The 21956-nt window shown below is 38.7% G+C and overlaps 1 protein-coding gene across 1 annotated transcript; it reads left to right on the forward strand.

The window, feature by feature from the left end:
• The first annotated feature begins 1170 nt into the window (after nt 1-1170).
• GPRC6A (G protein-coupled receptor class C group 6 member A) lies at nt 1171-21432 on the forward strand. Its single transcript, XM_082729839.1, has 6 exons — nt 1171-1423; nt 4248-4551; nt 6076-6912; nt 13406-13618; nt 17215-17338; nt 20027-21432. Exons 1-6 carry the CDS (start codon nt 1338-1340, stop codon nt 21139-21141), a joined length of 2679 nt encoding a protein of 892 aa, XP_082585965.1. The 5' UTR covers nt 1171-1337; the 3' UTR covers nt 21142-21432.
• The last annotated feature ends 524 nt before the right edge of the window (nt 21433-21956 follow it).

The raw sequence follows: 21956 nt of genomic DNA on the forward strand, positions 1-21956 counted from the left end.
TATTATACATTTGAAGAAATTTCAAACCCATGTATATTAAACTTTCTGAACAACTGAAGTTAACTGGTTTGGATTCTAAGAGGAAATCCTGCTAATGGTAAAAACGTAGGACTTAAGGAACATTGGACATTGTGTGAGGAGCTGTGATCTCTCCACTCTTCGGTTCGTGTGACCTCACATGTCAATAGAACATAAGGCTAATCTGGGTGATGAAAAACACTGTAATAGTCATTGTACTCTTTTATCTTCCGAAATGCCTCTAAACATGTCTGCGACCTATCAACAACCTGGCTGTATGGGATTTGGAACTACCTACCCATGATATATTCCTTCTTAATCTAATGACTGGGAAAGATTGATTTTAAAAAGGTAAGCTATAATTTTTAACTTTTTCTTAATGGTTCCTAAGTCACTGAGGTGTATCTATCCTCTGTTAGATTCTAAAGGAAATCCATTAAATCATGTTAGCTCAGATTCCTAAATGTTTAAGAACACGTAAATTAAAATTCGTTCCAAATTTATAAAAATAAAATCCACAGACTATGGCAATGTCGACAATCTGTGACAGAACTTTCTTGTTCAAAGCCAAACACTGTATCAGGTTTAAGTTTTGTCTCAAATTTAGTTTTGCCCATTATCACCAAAACTATTTATTTCTAACATATGTAAACTAGAAATGATAAATACCTACACTTAACTGAATTTTATTTTTTCTTAATAGAGCTTTACTAGAAAAACGAAAGCAGAATGCTATTTTTCTAAACAGTTTATAAACAACACTGAAGCTTTTGGACCTTGAATGCAAGACCTTTTGGAAACGCAATACTGTCCATGCCTGAAGTGGGCAGCCTTTCCCAAACTGTTCCCTTTTGAAGATTCTATATTCTACTTCAAAAGAAATGCCGACATGACCCAAAGACTTTGGCATATCAGTAAAGTAAAAGAGTACTAAACCAGAGAAGACCTGTATTTCTAATTCTATAATTATTTTCCTACCATGACTGCTAGCATCCATTTTCAAGAATGGAATGTTAGAGTCTGATATGTTCTTACTGGTGAGGAACTGTTTTGACTATCATCAAGCATCTGAAAACTGAATGTTTCCGGCCTTTGACACTGCCCTATACCTTACATGGTGTTTACAGGTGAAATAGAAACCATGTTGTTGGCACTCTCTGAGCGTAGTGATTCCTAAGAACTCACATGAACAGAGCAAATGGGATTGAAGTATGGCACTATTAATGATACCAATGACCTGCTTTGGGAGTATTCTTGCTACCTCCTAGCCTTGCCAGACCCCTGATGACTTTGTGGCTGCCACTTCTCCAGGACATATCATGATTGGAGGTTTATTTGCCATTCATGAAAAAATGCTGTCCTCAGAAGACTATCCCAGACGACCAGAAATCCAAAAGTGTGTCGGGTGAGTAAAGTGTCGAAGAACACATTTAGATTTCCTGATTATACTATAACACTAAGGCATGTAAGCATTCACTTGTGTTAATATCTAAAATTATTTTAATAAAATTTAAATTCTTATGTTTTTAAGTTGCATATAGTTAGTCTTGTAATCCTTCCTTAAAAGAGAAATATGTCAGCACTGTATGTATAATCAACCTCTATCCATTACAAACATACATAGCATGTTTCTATTTATATTATATATATATTTATTATGTATTAAGATTAATGCACATGAATTTACATTATACTATCTATTTATAGCATGTATTGTTCATGTTTATATCCCCCACAGCATGCATTTTGTTTTAAATATAAATGCATTATTTAGTGTTTTGTTTAAAATGGGCTACATTTAAAATTTCTCTCTATACTAGCATTTTGTCAATGCTGCATTCCTTTCATACTTGAAATAATTAAATTCCTTCATGATAAGTTAAGACCTTACTTCAACTTAACGGGTTCCTTCTTCAGTGATGAACACTTTTCACTGAAAGTTTGACTATAGAAAAAACATGGCACAGTGTACGACAGAAAAGTAAAGCTGGGCAGAGGATGTTACAAATGGATTTTCTTTAAGGAGAGCAGGATATTTGAATTCTAATTTCAGTTTGGGAACACACTTACTCTGTAGACTTATGCAAATCACTTAAACTCTTTGAGTTCCTGTTTCCAGTTTTCTCTTTTGTAAACTAAGGGACCAGATAACTTCTAAGGACACAGGCAGCATCAGCCTCTGTTCCTATGGCAATGTGTTTGCCATGCTTCCTTCCACTGGGAAATCCTGCTTTCTACCTTGATGTTTTTGTATGTAAATTTGACTTTCTCTTCCCCCCTCTCTTTTTTCTTTCTGTATCAAAAAATATTTAGCAACTCCTCTAAGAAAGCTGTCAGATAAAATGTGGTTCCACATCACACTAAAATTCCTTCCTGGCATTTGCCCTAGAAGTTGGGCACTTTGAGCTACTGTCTTTTTAAATGTTGAGTATCAAAAATACCAGCAAATGCCTCAAGATAAATAATGAAGATTTTCAGAGCACTAAATTGGTACCGAAAGAAGATTTGAGGCCCACAATTATAGGCCAACTATTAAGGATGGAAAATACGAAAAAATCATTGATCTAATAAATTTATTCTGGAAAAAAAATTGAATTGAACTTTCTTTCACCTTATTGACACTCCTTAAGAGAAACAGTATTCACTCAGCATCAAACAGCTATTTATTAAGTGCCTACATTATCAGGCCCTATTCTAGGCACTGGGATACCAAAATGAATACACCAAAAAGGTTTACATTCTCATGGAGCTAACTATCATGGGGGGGGGGGGCCTGAAAATACACATTTTAATTGTCATACAATGCATTTTTTTGTCATGATTCATTACTTTAACTTTTCTCTCCTTGTTTCTTTCTTTAAATTAAAAACTTAATACACACACACAAAAAAAAATAAAATTAAATAAATAAATAAAAGCTTAATGCTGATTTGCCAAAATTCACTTTTAAATAGTCTCCAATGGCAAATAATATTATTAAAATACTTTAATTTATCGTAATTCAATGAACTAAAAGGACACTTAAAAATACCAAAGCCCTGAACAATAATATTCTCTCCTATGAATGGATAAAGATGTGGTGTGATGGAATATTATTCGGCCATAAAAAGAATGAAATCTTGCCATTTAAAGCAACATGGGGGAGTCTAAAGAGTATAATGCTAAGTGAAGTAACTCAGTCAGAGAAAGACAAATACCATATGGTTTCCCCCATATGGTACAAAGGAAAAATAAAGAGACAAACCAAAAAGCAGACTCTTTACTACAGAGGACAAACTGACGGCTAACAGAGGGAAGGTGGATGGGGTGAGAGGGAATGGGTGAAATAGCTGAAGAGAATTGTGAGCGTATACTTACCATGTAGAGCAGTGAGTAATACATGGAATTTTTGAATCACTATATTGCACACCAGAAGCTAACATAACACTGCATGTTAACTATATTGGAATTTAACATAATAATAATGTTCTCCTTAATTTGTTTAAAAAATTTGAATCTTTACTATATATTAGGCAGTTTGTAACCTTTAATATACAGTGGTGGATGACATAAACTGAACAGTAAATCAGTAACCAAGCAACTCAGTGCCCTGAAGTAATCACAAATCAGAGGTCAACTGGGAAAACCCACTAAAAGAGGAAATAGCTATGTTTCATAACTCAAGTGTGCACTTTATCCAGGAGAAAGCTGCTGAACTTGTACCCACAGCCTGTTTTATATGTGATTCTGAAGAGTCTTATTAATCTGGTTTCCAACCACAAAAGCCAGGCTAGTGAATCTAAAGAGCAGATACTTGGACAGCAATAAAATGGCGACATCTAACTATAAAAAAGAGCAAATATCAAACAGATCTTCATACTGCAGGATACTAAACTGAGTATTCAAATTATCCCAAAATTAATCAAGAAGAAGTTAAATCCTGTTCCATAGACCCCATTTGAGAAACAATATACCCTTTAGAAAGGTTTCCATCAAGAACGATTTTTAAATAAATGAAGTTTAGTAGAGTTTATCCTTTAAGAGGTAAGCTTTACTGACCCAGAAATCATCTATTTTAGAGCAGAGGTGTGAATAAAATAAGTTACCATCATAACTTATTGTGTGAGTATAACACACAATGTAACTTATTATCACATCATAACTTACTATGTGAATAAAATAAGTTACCATCATAACGTCTATAGAAGAGTTATGTTCTAATTTTTTTAAAAAATCTTGTTTCCCAACAGCTTTGAAATATCAATTTTTCTTCAAGCTCTTGCCATGATTCATAGCATTGAGATGATCAACAATTCACCACTATTATCTGGAGTCACACTGGGGTACGAAATCTATGACACCTGTACCGAAGTCACAGTGGCAATGGCTGCTGCTCTGAGGTTTCTGTCTAAGCTCAACTGCTCCAGAGAGATGGTGGAGTTTAAGTGTGACTATTCCAGCTACATGCCAAGGGTTAAGGCTGTCATAGGTGCTGGCTACTCGGAAATAACGATGGCTGTCTCCAGGATGCTGAATTTACAGCTCATGCCACAGGTGGGCTTTGTGTTACCACGGATGTTGGTTTTGAGTATATTCTTTATTATGAAAGGATCAGGGTAACCTGGGAAACCAGTTAGGGAGTTGCTTGTACTTTAACCTTTCTTTCTCTACAGTCAAAGAGGGCATGGTGCCCTATTCTGGATGGTATAGTGGACAGAGCACTAAGGAAATAGTCTCCCCCTCAATCTGTCAGATCAAGTTTCTGAAGGTTCTCAGCAGGATTCAGATAAGACTGAGAACTCTGAGGGCCTCAACTGCCTTGTTTCCAAATTAACATCAGTTGGGTACTATGAGGAAAACTGAAGAGAGACTAAGGGGTAAGGGGACATGCAGGTCAAGGAACACTTCCTGAAACTCGGATGAGAGGGACAAGGAAGGGAAGATGGGGAGAAGAGGACAGCATCTACGCTGAGAACACAGTAAGGACCAAGAGGAAATGTCCAAAGAATAACAAAAGGTAAATACAGCTAGATCAGGAGTATAGAAAGGAGTTCAGTAAGATGTGTATTTGCAGAGATAAGCAAGGGCTAGTCATTCAACATCTTATAAGCTGTAGTATAATTTGCATTTTCTTCTGAATATGATGGGAAGCTTTGAGCAGGGACTATGGAGCTACGTAATCTCCTTGTAATGCAAGCCAATACATACTCAGGAAGTAAGCAAAAAGGCCTCCTAAAGACCAAAACCAACCTCAGAGAGCCCTTCACTAGAGTCTTGCACACTCTACTCAGAGTCCAGCAAGTCCCCTTAGCTTGTATTTTGCATGAACTTACCTTCTCATCACATTGCTTTGTGACTCACTGGCCAGTACTTTCTAGGCTCCGGGAAGATTAGAAGCCAAAAGTTAGAAAGGAAAAAGGGTTATAGTCAGATTTTCAAGAAATAGCCATCTGATAGAAGAGAATAGGTAGAAAAAAATATATATATATATATGATAGTAACTGCATAAGAACTTAGAACATCTAACTTTCTGGAGTTAGAGTCAGTAAGAGCACATACCCATGAAAGACGCTAAGAGTTCCATTATCTAGCCCAGTGAAACTGATTTTAAAAAATGTTAATATCCAAAATGACAAAACAAAAGAATTATTTCCCCAAAGAGCTCAGAGATAAGGCTTTGGCTTATCTTCTAGATTATGTATAATGCTAGTTAGCTGATAATTAAGAAAAGTAGACTATTTGCAACAATGATTATGGCATGTAAAAACATAATCTCCATAAATTTGACAACACTAGACAACACAAAAGGAAAGGGGACTCCCCGCAGGGAACACTAATTTTACTGAAGCCCAGGTGTCAAACGGAGATGAGCCCAGCAATGCCAGGTATAAAATGAGGTCTGCGTAGCAATGTCATGGTGGTTAGGTTAAGGCAATGTTCACTATGTGCCAAGGTGAAGGTGAAGAATGTAAAGACAATTTAGGAAAAGATTACAGAAATTCACAGAAATGAAAAAGCATATGAACAGCCACCTGGAGTTCATCAATACCATGACTAAACGATTCTGTCAATTTCCAGGTGAGTTATGAATCAACTGCAGAAATCCTAAGTGACAAAATTCGCTTTCCTTCATTTTTACGGACTGTGCCCAGTGACTTCTATCAAACTAAAGCAATGGCCCACCTGATTCAGAAATCTGGATGGAACTGGATTGGCATCATAGCCACAGATGATGACTATGGACGACTGGCCCTCAACACTTTTGCAGTTCAGACCACAGCAAATAACGTGTGCATAGCTTTCAAAGAAGTTCTCCCGGCCTTCCTCTCAGATGACACCCTCGAAGTCAGGATCAATGAGACACTTGAGAAAATCATAGCAGAAGCCCAGGTTAATGTCATTGTGGTATTTCTGAGGCAATCCCATGTTTTCAATCTCTTCAGTAAAGCTATAGAAAGAAATATAAATAAGATCTGGATTGCTAGTGATAATTGGTCAACGGCCACCAAGATTACCACCATTCCCAATGTTAAAAAGATTGGCAAAGTTGTGGGGTTTGCCTTTAGAAGAGGGAATATGTCTTCTTTCCATTCCTTTCTTCAACATCTGCACATATTTCCCAGTAAGAATAACAAGGCCTTACATGAATACGCCATGCTCTTGTCTGCTTGTACCCATGTCAAGAACAGTGATTTGAGTCAATGCATTGCCAACCATTCTCAGGGAACTTTGGCCTACAAGGCTAACGAGGATATGGAAAAGAACTTCTCCCTGAGAAATGATTTCCTGTGGGATTACACCGAGCCGGGACTTGTTCACAGTATCCAGCTCGCGGTTCTTGCCCTTGGTTATGCCATTCGGGATCTCTGCCAAGCTCGGGACTGTCAGAACCCCTACGCTTTTCAACCATGGGAGGTACTAACTCACACATCTGAGAAAATTCCCCTACAGTCATTTCTTTCCTTGCTTTAATTTGCAGATATTTATATTAACTGCTCTTAATTGTATTGCTTTTGTAAGTAGATACCTTCAGTGTCTGAACAGCCTGCATTTCTATCATTAGTAGCTCTTTCTTCTTGAGAATTGTTATTTTGCCTTCACTATTACACTGACCCTCTAAAATGGTGTTCTTTAATTTTCCAAGAAGATCCAGTTGATAGTATTTTCCATGAGTTTATGGATTTGTATCTGATCTTGTAGTATTTCAGTGCTTTCATTTGAATTATCCCTTGTAGTGCTCTTGAGAAACACAAGACAGGGCATGTTTAATGGTCCCTTTTATTATTACTAAATCTTACCAATAAGGAAACTAAAGCTAGAAAGTACTAGAAATATGACTCTAGTCTGGGCCTTCTGCCTCCATGCCCTTTGTTTTTCATGGTATCTCTGGTGGTTTATAGCCTTTAAAGCCTTCAGGTACAACTCTCAGGACAGTCTTCCTAGGACTCCAATCTTTCTCAAATGAATGTTAGTTAGATCAATCATCACAATTCTTCTGATATCTCAGGTTGAAATGAGCTGCAAATCCTGGGTAAAGTAAGTCTTTTCCTTTCTTCTCTTTGATTAGTTTGTAGAAACTCAAATCCAAGCTTAATGTGACCCTTTGAGTGAAAATTTTCCACTGTGTTTTTTAAATGCCGATAAAAAGATATTTAAAAGCTAACTGTTGCTTTATATGAAGATAAATTTTACTCATTAAAACAGATTTCTCAATAGTGTGTACTCAAAGACAAGGTTGTTTTCTTGATGCAGAATCATGTTCCAAAAGTACAGTTATTATAAATGCATAAAGGAAAATAAAGGTGAAAGGAGATAAGACTCAATTCTTACCATATACATGAGTTCCAGGACAGGCTATTTCTACATTAGTCATTTTCATTTTAAACACTCCCAAACACATGCTCCCAAACACGGCCACCAAGATTGCCACCATCCCCAATGTTAAAAAGATTGGCAAAGTTGTGGGGTTTGCCTTTAGAAAAGGGAATATGTCTTACATATCAGCTTACATTTTGGGTGGATCATGGGACGATCATAGGGTGTTTCAAATCGGTCATTTTAAAACCAGTTTTGATCTTGTAAATGCAAGGCAAAAAACCTAATAAAGATGTAAGACTAGAGATTGGAATTTTTTAAAAATTAAAACTATCTTTTTAAAATATACACATTTATGTCTAGCTATTTTAAGGTATCTGTTTGAAAGCACACTCTTTGTAATGCAAAATTTTAGTGAGGGATTGGTAAAAACTGAAAATTAAGTGAATCATAATAATGAAACCATTAAACAGAATTTTTGGAATGAGAAGTTGAGGAGTAATAGAGAGAAATTAGACAATCGAGAGAAATTAGACTGATAGGATAAAGGGGAGGAGCCATAAAGAGCCTTATAAGGAAAGAGAAATTCAGATAGAGCTATTGATCCACTAAAGATCTGGGAAACTATTTTAAATCAGAAATAAACCTCAAACATTCTGAGGAAAAGACTTGAGAAAGTGTAATCAGAGCAGAGTCTTCTAAAATGTTTTATTTAAACAGCAGGGGTCTGGGGTTGCTCTTTTTTCCCCCTGGGAGCCTGGTTATCTAGAAACAAACAAAAACAGATTGGAAAGGAGGAATATGTGAGTGACTCACTCCTTTGATCACAATGTGAGTGAACCACATCTGTGCCACATTCAGTGGGACAAATAATGCAGACAATTGCCTTTTTATGAAGAAATCTCCACACACTGTAAGTTTAAAAGATCAGCAACATTTAAGGTCACTAATCAAAGATATATTCTTTAAGATTATGTTGACCCCTGGTAAAATTCACTCATATTTAAATATTACTTTCTAAATAATTTTACATTCAAATAACTTTAAACAAGTTTCTCCCAATATTTGAAGTAGCTCATACTTTGGCTCCACATTTGGCAACATGTGTGAGCAGGATTCAGGAATGGTGCAACAAGAAGTGTTTTACTTCAACAGATTCTTAATGTTACTCAAATGTGTGTGACGATACCACCTTCTTGTTGTGACCAATGATTAGGGGGTTTTTGTTTCCTTTACTTGTGATGATGTAAAAAGTAGTAAGTGATGTATGTAGGATGACAGAATGTCTAATAGTCAAATTTCTAATTCATACGCTGACTTAGCAAATATCTATTGGGTGTCTCAGTGTCCCAGGCATTGTGTTGAATGTTGTAAATATTCTGGAAAACAAGATGATTCTCTTCCTAAAAGAGTCATCTGTCTACGGGTGTATACAATCAAGTAATTAAGGAGCTGATTACAATGCAGAATGATACATTACTATGTTTCACAGAGACACAAAATGGTAGAGAAGCACATAATGGAGGAAACCTATCTGGCATTAACAATTTGAAGAACATTCTCCAAAGATCATGACATCTCTGAAGAATATGATGGATGGGTAGGAGTTAGCCAGGACAGAAATACTCCAAGAAGGGAGAGAAAACATGGCATCTCCAGGGATAAGAAAATAGTGCCCAAGAATCAGGTTTTTTTGTGGAAACTATAGATAAATGAAAGTAGAGAGATTAGTGAGGGATCCATCATTAGGGCCCAATCAATCAGAGCATCTCAAATTTTGATGTGCAGCTGAATTGCCTGGGAACCTTGTTATCATGCATATGCTAATTCAGTTACCACTGGGGGGATACCTGAAAGTCTGCCCTTCTAATATCTCTCAGGTGATGCTGTTACTGCTGGTACAGGGACTTCCTTTCAACAAAAACTCTGCAAACTCCGTTTAAAAGTTTGGACCTGGTAGAGCAAAGGAGAGTCAATTAAAGATATTTTTAGACAGGAAAATGTCGTGATCTGCTTTCCATTGCAGAAATAGCATTTCATTTCCACTGTGGTGTGCACTGATAAGCGGGTCACAAACCTAAAGGTAGAAGGACCAACTTGGTAATCAAGGCATTAAATAAGGATGGCTTATACTCCAGGTACAAGTACGGCAGGTACTGTGTGTGACCATGAGATGGAGACATGCATATGTAGGTGTTTAGGAGGAAGGATGAGGAGTATCAGGAGATAGACCAGGGCAGACAAAGAGAAGCAAAGATGTTGCAAGCGATTCTATATTTGGACAACTGGTGCCATTTGTCGAGATGGAAACAGAGAAAAGTAGAGGTCTGGTGGGGTGAAGTATGAAGTATTCTGTTTTGGAGATGTTGAATTTGAAGAGATTCTGAGACATTCAGCTGTAGCAATGGCAGTCAGATACTAGTCCAGAAGTCAGAAGAGCCATGTGCTGAGGAGATAGTGATTGTGAAGTAACAGGAGAATCATAACTAATAATTTTTTAGAAGATTTTATTTATTCATTCATTTTAGAGAGAGAGAGAGGAAGAGTGAGCAAGAGAGAGCATGAGCGGGAGGGAGGAGCAGAGGGAGAGGGATGCCGACCCAGGCCTCAATCCCAGGACCCCAGGATCATGACCTAAGCCAAAGGCAGATGCTTAACTGATTGAGCCCCAAGAACTAATAGTTTTTAAGGGCTACTATAGTAGGCATTGACATATATCACCCCTAATCTCCATAATATTCTAGTAGGTCCACCATTTCATGCTCCTTACACTCCATCCTAAAGAAGTAACGAAAGGAAATGTTACTGGTAACTGATACTTGCAGCCATTTAGAGATGGAGGGGGAACTCCCCAATAAGGGTCTGGCTTATGGTCATCCACACAGGTAGCAGTGAGACTGCCCCAGCCTTAGTCCAGGATGCTTTCCACTATAGCACGAAAACTTCATGAAAGAAGAAGACATGAGTTGAGCACCAGACAGATGCAAGGCCTTGTCCTCTGCAACCCTAATTTGCTCACCAGCACAACTTCCATAGGGAGATGTCGTGGACATCAGAGCAGTCAGGAAAAGAAAAACACGTTAACCACAACAGCTTAAGTGGTGTGATCTCCTGGGTCTTTCATTTTTAAAAGCAAGTCATCACCATACACAGCGTGAATGCCATAATCGTGGAAATGCAAATTCCAGTTTAAGATTTATGGTGTCAATTTACAGTGACTTTCAGAGTCTCCATGGGAAAAAAATCGACAGAAAAACCCTTTCATAGCTTCATAACTATGTTCAAAATTACCTTAGCAACATTGAGCAACCATGTTCAAAATTACCTTAACCCAGAGCAAGTGTTCTGTCTTACTTACCAGGTCAGGAATACATTGTTGCTTGCCTCCACCCTCTCTCCTGTGAGGACAAGCCTACAGTTACGTTAGCTTATGTACATCACACAGTGCTACCATTATTTACAGATTGGGTATGTGTCAGAACTTTACCCTGGAAAATCTAATTAAGCGCAGCAAAAAAAAACAGGTGGAAATGTAGTTCAGACTCAAGAGTAGAAGAGGATATGCTCCCTAAAGAAGTAAGTTTTCAGGGGTTCGTGTGTGTGAATTGCTGAAGAAAGGAAGCAAGGAAAACTGAATACACATTTTTCAAAACATTGATGGTAGATCCTTGTTTCCTTTTTTAAAATTTTTGTTCCCTTTGCATTTTTTTTTCCAGACCATTGCTGGAAAAAAAAAAAACTTTTGTGGGTTACTTCCACTCTGTTGAATCTGATATCCTGCTTCTTTAAAGTAATACTAATCAATTTATATTCATTCAAAGAACTAAGAAATCTGTGGGGACATATAATAAAGTCAATATGCATTGCTTAGAGATTTTTCCAAAGTGACATTTCGTCATTGACCTGACTCTTGTAACTAATAAATTTACCTTAAAATATAACTGGGTGTTCTTGTGTTCTAATGACAAAATTGAAGGAAAGAAACATTCATAAAAGATTAACTGAGGAGGAATAGAATAAGAATAATTCTCTTCAAATAGAATAATGTCACCTCATTCCACAGATTTAGCCACAACAAAAGCCCTCATAACCTCTTTCCTCCTTCTAGAGGAGTAGGCCCAGTGTGGTCAGAGAGGGTATTTACTTAGCTGTGGTTACATATCAATTTAATGATGAAGCAGGGTGTTCCTCCCTCCGGGTCCAGTGTTCTTCTTCTGCAGCACAAACTCAATACAGCCACCCTGTTTGCCAGGAAAACATTTCCTGTCCTAGCTGCATTGCCTACAAGTTCTTACTGTACAAATTGGGTAACAAGGCAAGTAATTTTTCACTACATTTCTTTCCTCTCAAGCTAAAAAATAATCATTTTATGAATTGCATTGAAAATAGAATTTAGAGGGACACCTGGGTGGCTCAGTGGATTAAGCCGCTGCCTTCGGCTCAGGTCATGATCTCAGGGTCATGGGATCGAGCTGGCATCTGGCTCTCTGCTCAGCAGGGAGCCTGCTTCCCCCTCTCTCTCTGCCTGACTCTCTGCCTACTTGTGACCTCTCTCTCTCTGTCAAATAAATAAAATCTTTTTAAAAAGAAAAGAAAATAGAATTTAAAGATCACTTTATTAGACAATCACTGAAACAGATTTGAAAACCATTGGAGATGATAAGATCCATACCTCCTATCAAATGGAGAAATGGAGTAACAAAGTATGGGTTTAAAGGGCAGTACCTTCCACCTACCAGCTCAACTTCTCTGGTTGGGACACACCCCAAGAACAAGGTGCTATTGTCACTGGACTGTCTCCCACATTTGTACCTCTGTCTCCTTAGCCCTCATTTTGGGCATGGTGAGTATAATAACCACTGGCTCAGATCACCCACTCAGTCTTGGCCAAGGATCCAATTGTGACTAGAAGGAAAGGATGAATTGTGCTGCCTTCTATAGTTTCAGAAGACAATTCATGACTGCTTTTGAGTCAGAAGCAAAAAATAAGAAGATATTGAATTAATATATTGTAGACACAATGGAAAGACCTAAAAGTCTTTTATTTATTGTCACAATATCCCTATTAGCTAATTAACAGGGTTAACAGACATTGATCAAAACTTTACTAATCTTAATCTTTGCCCAATACTGGGCTGAATTCTTTTTAGGTTTAATTATAACTAATCCCTATAAGGCAGACTTCATTTGACAGATGGGGAAGCTAAGGCCCAGAAAAAAACTGTGGGTGTCAAGACCACATCACTAATGACATACAGAACCAGGATTAGATCCCAGGCAACTGTCCTGAAAAATCCATCCTGAAATTTTATAACGTGGGAAAAAAAGATGCTCAGATCTCAATGTGATAAACTGGAGAAGCTGCCCTCCATAAACATTACCTTGATTTCTCAAATTGGCAGAGCAAGACTTTGGCAGAAATAAGGCTAGAATTCTCAAGTTATTGCCAACCTTCTCAACTAGTTACCAAACTCATGGATTCAGAATGTCCTTTTTCTACCTTTTAAATGATATTCCTTATAAGGTAGTGTTATAACTGGCATAATGGATAGATATTTCTATTAGTGTCTATTTCTATTTTTATATCTTACAGTTACTTGATGTATTAAAAAATGTGACATTCATTGATGAAGGAAATTCATTTCATTTTGATGCCCATGGGGATATGAATACCGGATATGACGTTGTGCTCTGGAAGGAGATCGATGGCCACATGACTATCACCAAGATGGCGCAATATGATCTGAGGAATGATGTCTTCATCATCACGGACCAAGAAACAAAAAACGAGTTCAAAAATCTTAAGGTAATTTTGTGGTAGCCTGCTTTATAATATTCAAATCAAATGAGCACCACAGCTGCAAAAGTCCTTAATACCACCAGAATCTGCAGTGACCCTACTGTCTGTTTACTGTCCCCAAATTCCTTCCTCAAATTCTCTGGTCAACTTATGTCTTTCTCTCTTGTACATGTTCTCCTCCTTACCCTGATTTCACCAAAGCATAATCCTGGGTAAATTCAACTCTCTGCCTAGTCAATAGAGTCCCCATATAGCTGAACTTGGCAAAACAAAAACAAAAACACCTTGTTGACTGTTTTCATTTTAAATTCATGATCTCTAACCTCCAGTGGGCCCTTAATGCTGCTGGACAATCAGACTATTAGTCTGATTACCTTAGTCCATTAACTTGCCCCCCTTCCTAGAGAGCTATTCCATAGATTTTCTTCTATCCCTGAACTCCAACACATCTTCTCCATCTTCATTTTTGGTTGACCTTGCTTCCTATGTTGCTAACAAAATTGTAAAAATCAGAAGAAAACTGGAGAGTCCGCCTGCCACCACATCCACCTTCCTTCCAGCACTGTGTTCCTGGCCAAGATCAGCTCCTCCCTTGATCCTCTGGTTTCCAATTCCTTTCCACTTGGACTTGATGATACTGCTCTGGTGATTCTCCGTTCTCTCCCACATCCTTAAGTATTTTCTTTTCTCCATTACCTACATGATGATATAAATATGCTGTTATTTTTTTCAACTTCAAAAAAAAAAGAAAAAAACTCCACTGATCCCCACTTCTCCTTCTACACACTGCCCCTTCCTCTATTTCTCTCTATAGCAATTATCCTTGAAAATTTTAAATACATTCACTGGCCCCAATCTCTCTCCTCCCATAATTCTCTTGAATTCTTTCCAATCCACCAAAATTCTATCTAGTTCACCAGTGTTAATAAATCCAAACATCATCGTACTTCATTTACTAGTTAATAGTTCTCCTCTTTGTAAGATGCTTTCTTTCTTTGTTTCCACTACACCATGCTCCCTTAATTTTCTTCCTCTGTCTCTGGCCACTCCTTAGTCTCTTTTGCTCCTTCCTTATTTTTCCACCTGCCTATAAATATTGGCATACCCAGAGTCCAGACAGCTCCTCTTCTGTGTCTGCACTTTTCCTTAGTGATCTCACACAGGCTTGTGGATTTAAATAATGTCATTCGTTATATAGAAGGCAAATGACTTCCAGCTTTTTAATCTTCTAAATTTTAACCCAAATAAATATACAACTGCATAATTGACATCTCTCCTAGGTGTCTAATTGTCCTCTTCACGGACTACCTCCAAAACTGAGCTCCCAAACCTACACTCATCTCAATAAATGGCAATGTCCTTTTAGTTGCTCATGGCAAAACCTGGTAGAATCTTTGTCATGCTTCCTATCCAATTTAAATTTCACTTTCAAACCCATAGTCCAAAATATCTTTTGATATCCCAAAGTTACTAATACCAGACTTTAGAATGTCTTTGCTGTCTCTTATGTGGGAGGTGGGGAGGAGAAAGGAGGTCTCTCTTTTATCCCATAATGATGTCCTGCCTGCTGAAAACAGATCAAGAATAACTGTGATAAGAAGAATAATGCCACCGCTTGTGGACACGGGGCTACCAAACCTTGGCTTCTTTTCTCCCTTAGCCAGATCATTTTCATCTCCCAGAGAAAGGGCAAGTTAGCTTAGTCCTTGGATTGTGTTCCTGGCTTAGGAAGAGCTATTAAGAGACTCTAGGCAAATCCTCATTTACCCATTTTGCTTTGGCTTTCCAAAAGTAAAAGTGAGACAATAACAGGTTTATTTCACAAGATATGCCACAAGAAAGGGACTGTAAATGGAAAAAAAAATCACAGCTGAAGTGCAAAGAATTATTAGTTAAATTGGAAAGGGCTTCATAAAAACAGGATGCTACATATGATTCACATTGTGAATTTATAACCTAAATTCTCAGGATTATTAAAATATTATTTATATATCTTTGGTTGCCTTTTTCATTAATACACTACTGGTTTTAAATTCAAAATTTCCACTTTTTTTTAAAAGATTATATATATATATATAATTATATATATATATATGGAGAGAGAGAGAGAGAAACTGTGTGTGAGAGAGAGTGGGAGGAGGGGCAGAGTAAGAAGGAGAGAGAGAATCTCAAACAGACTCCCTGCTAAACGAGAAGCCCAATTAGGGGTGGGGAGTGGCAGTTGATCTTAGGACCCTGAGATCATGACCTGTGCAGAAATCAAGAGTTGGGTGTTCAGCCAACCGAGCTAACCAGGTGTCCCTCCACTGTTTTGTTTTCGAAGTTTAGACTGGACAGAGACCTTGGACAGCATGATTAATAACCTTCTTCTAACGAATATAAAAGCCCAATAAGTTAGTATTTCTTATATAGTTGAACTTTTTAATACAATGCAAGATTGGAAATCTCTTCTTTAGTTCCATCATTACACATTTGTCCCTTTGCTAGGAACTTTCTGAAAGAACTAATTTCCCTTATTTTCTTATAGAAGCTATTCATGCAACAAAAATTACTTCTTCTTAACGCAGTTTCACTATTTGAAATATTTTTCTGTCTTTTAAACTTGTTTATATTTCTCCAGATGACAAAACAATTCTATTTGCTATTTTTAAAGAGATCACTATTTAGTAAATGTATTTTCAAAATTTATTACTTAATTAATTAATTTATTTTTTTTATTAATATATAATGTATTATTTGTTTCAGTGGCACAGGTCTGTGATTCGTCAGTCTTACACAATTCACAGCACTCACCATAGCACAAACCCTCCCCAGTGTCCATCATGCAGCCATCCCATTCCAACAACCCTCACTTTGTTTCCTGAGATAAAGAGGCTCTTATGATTTATCTCCCTCTCTGGTTTCATCTTGTTTCATTTTTCCCTCTCTTCCCCTATGCTCCTCTGTCTTGCTTCTCAAATTCCTCATATCAGTAAGATCATATATATACAATGGAATACTATGCAGCCATTAAAACCCCCCAAATCTTCCCCTTTGCAAGGATGGAACTAGAGGGTATCACACTAAGCAAAATAAGTCAATCAGAGATAGACAATTATCATGTGATCTCACTGATATAATAAACGTATTTTTAAATTAAGTTAAATTTGGGGCGCCTGGGTGGTTCAGTCGGTTAAACATCTGCCTTCTGCTCAGGTCATGATCCCAAGGTCCTGAGATCGAGTTCCACATCAGGCTCTCTGCTCAATGGGGGAGTCTGCTTCTCTCTCTCTTTCTACCCCTCCCCCTGCTTGTGCTCTCCCTCTCTAATAAATAAACAAACTCTTTTAAAAATTAGTTAATTGGGGTGCCTGAGTGGCTCAGTGGGTTGAGCTCTGCCTTTGGCTTGGGTCATGACCTCAGGGTCCTGGGATTGAGCCTCGCATAGGGCTCTCTGCTCAGCAGGGATCTTGCTTCTCCCTCTCTCTCTGCCTGCCTCTCTGCCTGCTTGTGATCTCACTCTCTCTGTCAAATAAATTAATAAAAAGAAATTAATTAATTAAGTCAAAATTACTTAGGATAAATCTTTTAAAAATTTATTTAAGACTTCTTTCACTTTGCAGCAAATTCAGTCTAAATGCTCCAAGGAATGCACTCCTGGACAAATGAAGAAAACCACAAGAAGCCAACATATCTGCTGCTATGAATGTGTGAACTGTCCTGAAAATCACTACAGTAACCAGACAGGTAATTATCGTCACCACAGCAGGTACAGTGAAACACCTGGACCATTTCTCTTAGGCAGATTTTTTTTTTACATGAATCTTTTTTTTTTCATTAAAAAAAAAGCATTTCATGTTTCTGCTAGATTAAATTTCAGTGAAATTTCATATGATCTTGGAATTTGTTCTATTATATCAGCAAATGTACAACCAATATGTAACAGAGATATAAAAGTAACTTCACTTCCAAGGGAAGTTGTCACCCCCTCAACTGGACTTCCTCTCTCACATCTCTCAAAACACTGTGGCTTCTGTCAATTTCTGTCCATGTAGCCCCCACACAGACATGCCTGGCTTGTAACTGGAGCACAGTAACTATAAATAAATAAATGATAAATTAGTTAGACAGGGTATGGTAGAAACCCATAGATGTACATACCCTGGAGAGCTCATTATTTCTACCAAGAGGCAATGGTAAAGCCTAAAAAGAACCTTCTGTGAGAGGATGGGATGAACTGTTGACATAGATGAGATGCTACTAATTGTTTGACAAACCTATCTTTAACAATTTCACAAGATCAGAGCAAAATACACAGATTAAAGAACAAGAATAAGGTCAGCAGCCTTTAGGGTCTTAAGAGGGGCTCTCAGCACTTGCCCTGGAGTTCAGCCTACTTTAAAGCATCATGTTCCCTTGTTTACTGCTGCATCCCTCTTGATCTGTGACAGTTGGAACAGTTATCAAATGCTTACTCTTTTTTCTCATTGCCTCCAAGGGGAATGTATCGCAATGTTAACATTCCAATAGTCATGTTCTGTCACTATTTTGTCACAAAATAGTGTGGTTATTTGTCACAAAAATGTGACTTGTCCCAACCTGAGATGGGCTCCACTGTGTAAATAATTAGTTATTGTTGGGTGTGTGTGTGTGTGTGTGTGTGTGGATTTTCCAGGTAATACAGTGTCTGGCAACTCTGCCAGGTGGAATAAATAAATACATCAAGAGAGTAGGAGGCGTTTATTTCCCATCAAGACGTACACGAGTTTTCAAAATATAATTTGGGTTATCATTGGACAACCAGGAAAAGATCAACTGTTGAAGACTGACTTTCCCTTGGAGGAAAAGCAAGGGTTTAGGGTGATCTGAAAGGACATCCTCTCTTGTTCTCCACGTCTCCAGTGCACAGCTCTTGTACATAGACAAGACCATTAAGTGTTCACTGAACAGCAGAGGCCATCAGGGGAGAACAGGAAACGAGGTTTGCAAGAGGAAGAGGCTGAAGAGATAATGAAGTGTGTATACAGACACACAATCTGACTTTAAGGTTAATGAAGAGAACGCAGACCCCATATAAACTTGAATGGGCACTGTGGGGACTCTCAGATGGATGCCCAGAGAGGGGCTTCTGGCAAGAGATGGGGCGCCATCTTTAGGACATGAGACTGGAGATCAAATGCAATCCCACTCCCAGAGACTCCATTCTGATATCAGCTCTACATCCCGCCCTGCCCTCAGAATCAGCAGAAATCACTTCCAAGCTTATCCCTCCCTGTGTGAAAGGCTCAATTTTACTGACCTCCTAGCAAAAAAAAAAAAAAAAAAAAAATTAACTTTAATTCTTCATTCATGGTCATTGGTTACAATCTTGAGCTATCTTACTTTTAGAGAGCTTTTAGGGTGACCCAACCATATTTTCTCTGCTTTTAAAAGAGCTGCAGCCTCATTTATAATAGCAGGTCTCACTACATTGAGTGTCTATCATGTGCAATGCTCCTTGCAAAGCATTTTCTATTTATTCTGCCACTGAATGCAGCACTCCAGTGAGGCATAGTCTTCTAACATTTTTTTAGAAGATTTTATTTATTTATTTGAGAGTGAGAGAGCGAGCAAGAGAGAGAGCACAAGCAGGGGTAGGGGCAGAGGGAGAGGGAGAAGCAGACTCCCCGCTGAGCAGGGAGCCCAATACGGGGCTCGATTCCAGGACCCTGGGATCATGACCTGAGTCAAAGGCAGACACTTAACTGACTGAACCACATAGGTGCCCCGCTTTTTTAAAATTTTTTTTTGAAAGATTTGGAAATAGACTTGGAAAATTCAGTTTACTTGTTAAAGATTATGGGAATCATAAGTGATAGAGAAAAGGACTTGAGGTCATCCAAGTCCAAAGCCCTCCTTCTTCTTTTTAATTTTTTTTAAAGATTTTATTTATTTATTTGACAGCCAGAGATCACAAGTAGGAAGAGAGAGAAGGGGAAGCAGGCTCCCCACTGAGCAGAGAGCCCGATGCGGGGCTCAATCCCCAGACCCTAGGATCATGACCTGAGCCGAAGACAGAGGATTTAACCCCCTGAGACACCCAGGCGCCCCGAAAGCCCTCCTTCTTAACAGTGTCCCTGAACAGCCACCTATATGACAGGAAGTTCCTAAGAGGCTAGCATCTATCCTGAGTATATGGATTTCCAAAAGACTCAAACCCCAGCTGCTTTTTTTCTTTCTGTTCCCCTCTTTTTCTTCCCTCACTCTCACACTTTCTCTCTTGCCTTCTTTTGGGTTTTGTGCATGCTTTATTTCAATAAATAACCAATACGACAATGATCTCTATCCCTTTTCTCCTCGGGACTGTAACTAAGGAGTCTCATTTGTAGCATCATTGTGGGCAATCTACCTGGTTTAAATGTCTGCAATGTAACTGAATCTCCTCCTATCTTTCAGATATGGATCACTGCTTTTTATGCAACAATGAAACTCACTGGGCTCCTGTAAGGAGCACAAGGTGCTTTGAAAAGGAAGTTGAGTACCTCAACTGGAATGACTCCTTGGCTGTACTGCTCCTGGCCCTCTCCCTATTGGGCATCATGTTCGTTCTGGCCATCGGCATAATATTTACAAGAAACCTGAACACACCCGTTGTGAAATCATCTGGGGGACTGCTGGTCTGCTATGTGATCCTTCTCTGTCATTTCCTCAACTTTGCCAGCACAGGCTTCTTCATTGGAGAACCCCAAGACTTCACCTGTAAAACCAGGCAGACGTTATTTGGTGTGAGTTTCACCCTCTGCATCTCTTGCATTTTGATGAAGTCCCTGAAAATTCTGCTAGCCTTCAGCTTCGATCCCAAGTTGCAGAGCTTCCTGAAGTGCCTCTATCAACCGATCCCCATCATCGTCACTTGCACAGGGATCCAGGTTGTCATTTGCACAATCTGGCTGATCTTTGCCGCACCTGCCGTGGAAGAGAATATCTCCTTGCCCAGAGTCATCCTCCTGGAATGCGAGGAGGGATCCATCCTTGCATTTGGCACCATGCTGGGCTACATTGCCATCTTGGCCTTCATTTGCTTCATATTTGCCTTCAAAGGCAGGAAATTACCTGAGCATTACAATGAAGCCAAATTCATAACATTTGGCATGCTCATTTATTTCATAGCTTGGATCATATTCATCCCCGTCTATGCCACCACATTTGGTAAATATTTGCCAGCTGTGGAGATTATTGTTATTTTAATATCTAACTATGGGATCCTATGTTGCACATTCTTCCCCAAATGCTATGTTATTCTTTGTAGGCAAGAGGCTAACACAAAATCTGCCTTTCTCAAGATGATTTACAGTTACTCCTCCCAGGCTGCGAGCAGCCTTGCCATAAGTCACGTTTCACTGGACTCCACTAATAGTAATATCACAATGACTGATCCCAGCTCTGGTGGCAGGTCGGCAACCCGGCAGGAAAGCAAGGATCTTCAGGCGCAAGCATTTGCACACATATGCAGAGAAAATGCCACACGTGTATCTAAAATTTTGCCTCGAAAAAGAATTTCAAGTATATGAAAGCGTCCATAAGAGATGGCATGTTTTAGATTAAAATGTATCTAGGATCTTTGTATTTAAAATGTGCATTTAGGGGCGCCTGGGTGGCTCCGTTGGTTAAGCGGCTGCCTTCGGCTCGGGTCATGATTCCAGGGTCCTGGGATCGAGCCCCACAGCGGGCTCCCTGCTCAGCAGAGAGCCTGCTTCTCTCTCTCCCCCTCTCTCTGCTGCTCTGCTTACTTGTGCTCTTTCTCTAGCTCTCTGTCAAATAAACAAATATAATATTAAAAAGAAAAAAAATAAAAAATAAAATGTGCATTTATTTTCCAACAAATACATTCCCTGCCACCATGTTCACCGATGCTCCCTCTGTTCAACCAGCTGTTTAACAAAGAAATATAGAGCCGTTGCCCTGAGACTGCCTTCATTTCTCCACCTGCCTCCGTCTTTACCCCCTTCCTCGTAGGCACATCTCTATTCTTTTTTTTTTTTTTTTTTTTTATAAACATATATTTTTATCCCCAGGGGTACAGGGCTGTGAATCACCAGGTTTACACACTTCACAGCACTCACCAAAGCACATACCCTCCCCAATGTCCATAATCCCACCCCCTTCTCCCAAACCCCCTCCCCCCAGCAACCCTCAGTTTGTTTTGTGAGATTAAGAGTCACTTTTGGTTTGTCTCCCTCCCAATCCCATCTTGTTTCATTTATTCTTCTCCTACCCACTTAAGCCTCCATGTTGCATCACCACTTCCTCATATCAGGGAGATCATATGATAGTTGTCTCTCTCTGCTTGACTTATTTCGCTAAGCATGATACGCTCTAGTTCCAT

Source organism: Mustela nivalis (assembly GCF_964662115.1).
Source record: "Mustela nivalis genome assembly, chromosome: 5".
Taxonomy (NCBI): Eukaryota; Metazoa; Chordata; class Mammalia; order Carnivora; family Mustelidae; genus Mustela; species Mustela nivalis.

Excerpts from the sequence above, each read along its gene's own strand:
- GPRC6A (XM_082729839.1), top strand. The coding sequence starts at position 1,338 with ATGATTGGAGGTTTATTTGCCATTCATGAAAAAATGCTGTCCTCAGAA. Across the intron at positions 6,913-13,405 it reads ACGCTTTTCAACCATGGGAG|TTACTTGATGTATTAAAAAA; the intron begins GTACTAACTCAC and ends TATATCTTACAG. Across the intron at positions 13,619-17,214 it reads ACGAGTTCAAAAATCTTAAG|CAAATTCAGTCTAAATGCTC; the intron begins GTAATTTTGTGG and ends TTCACTTTGCAG.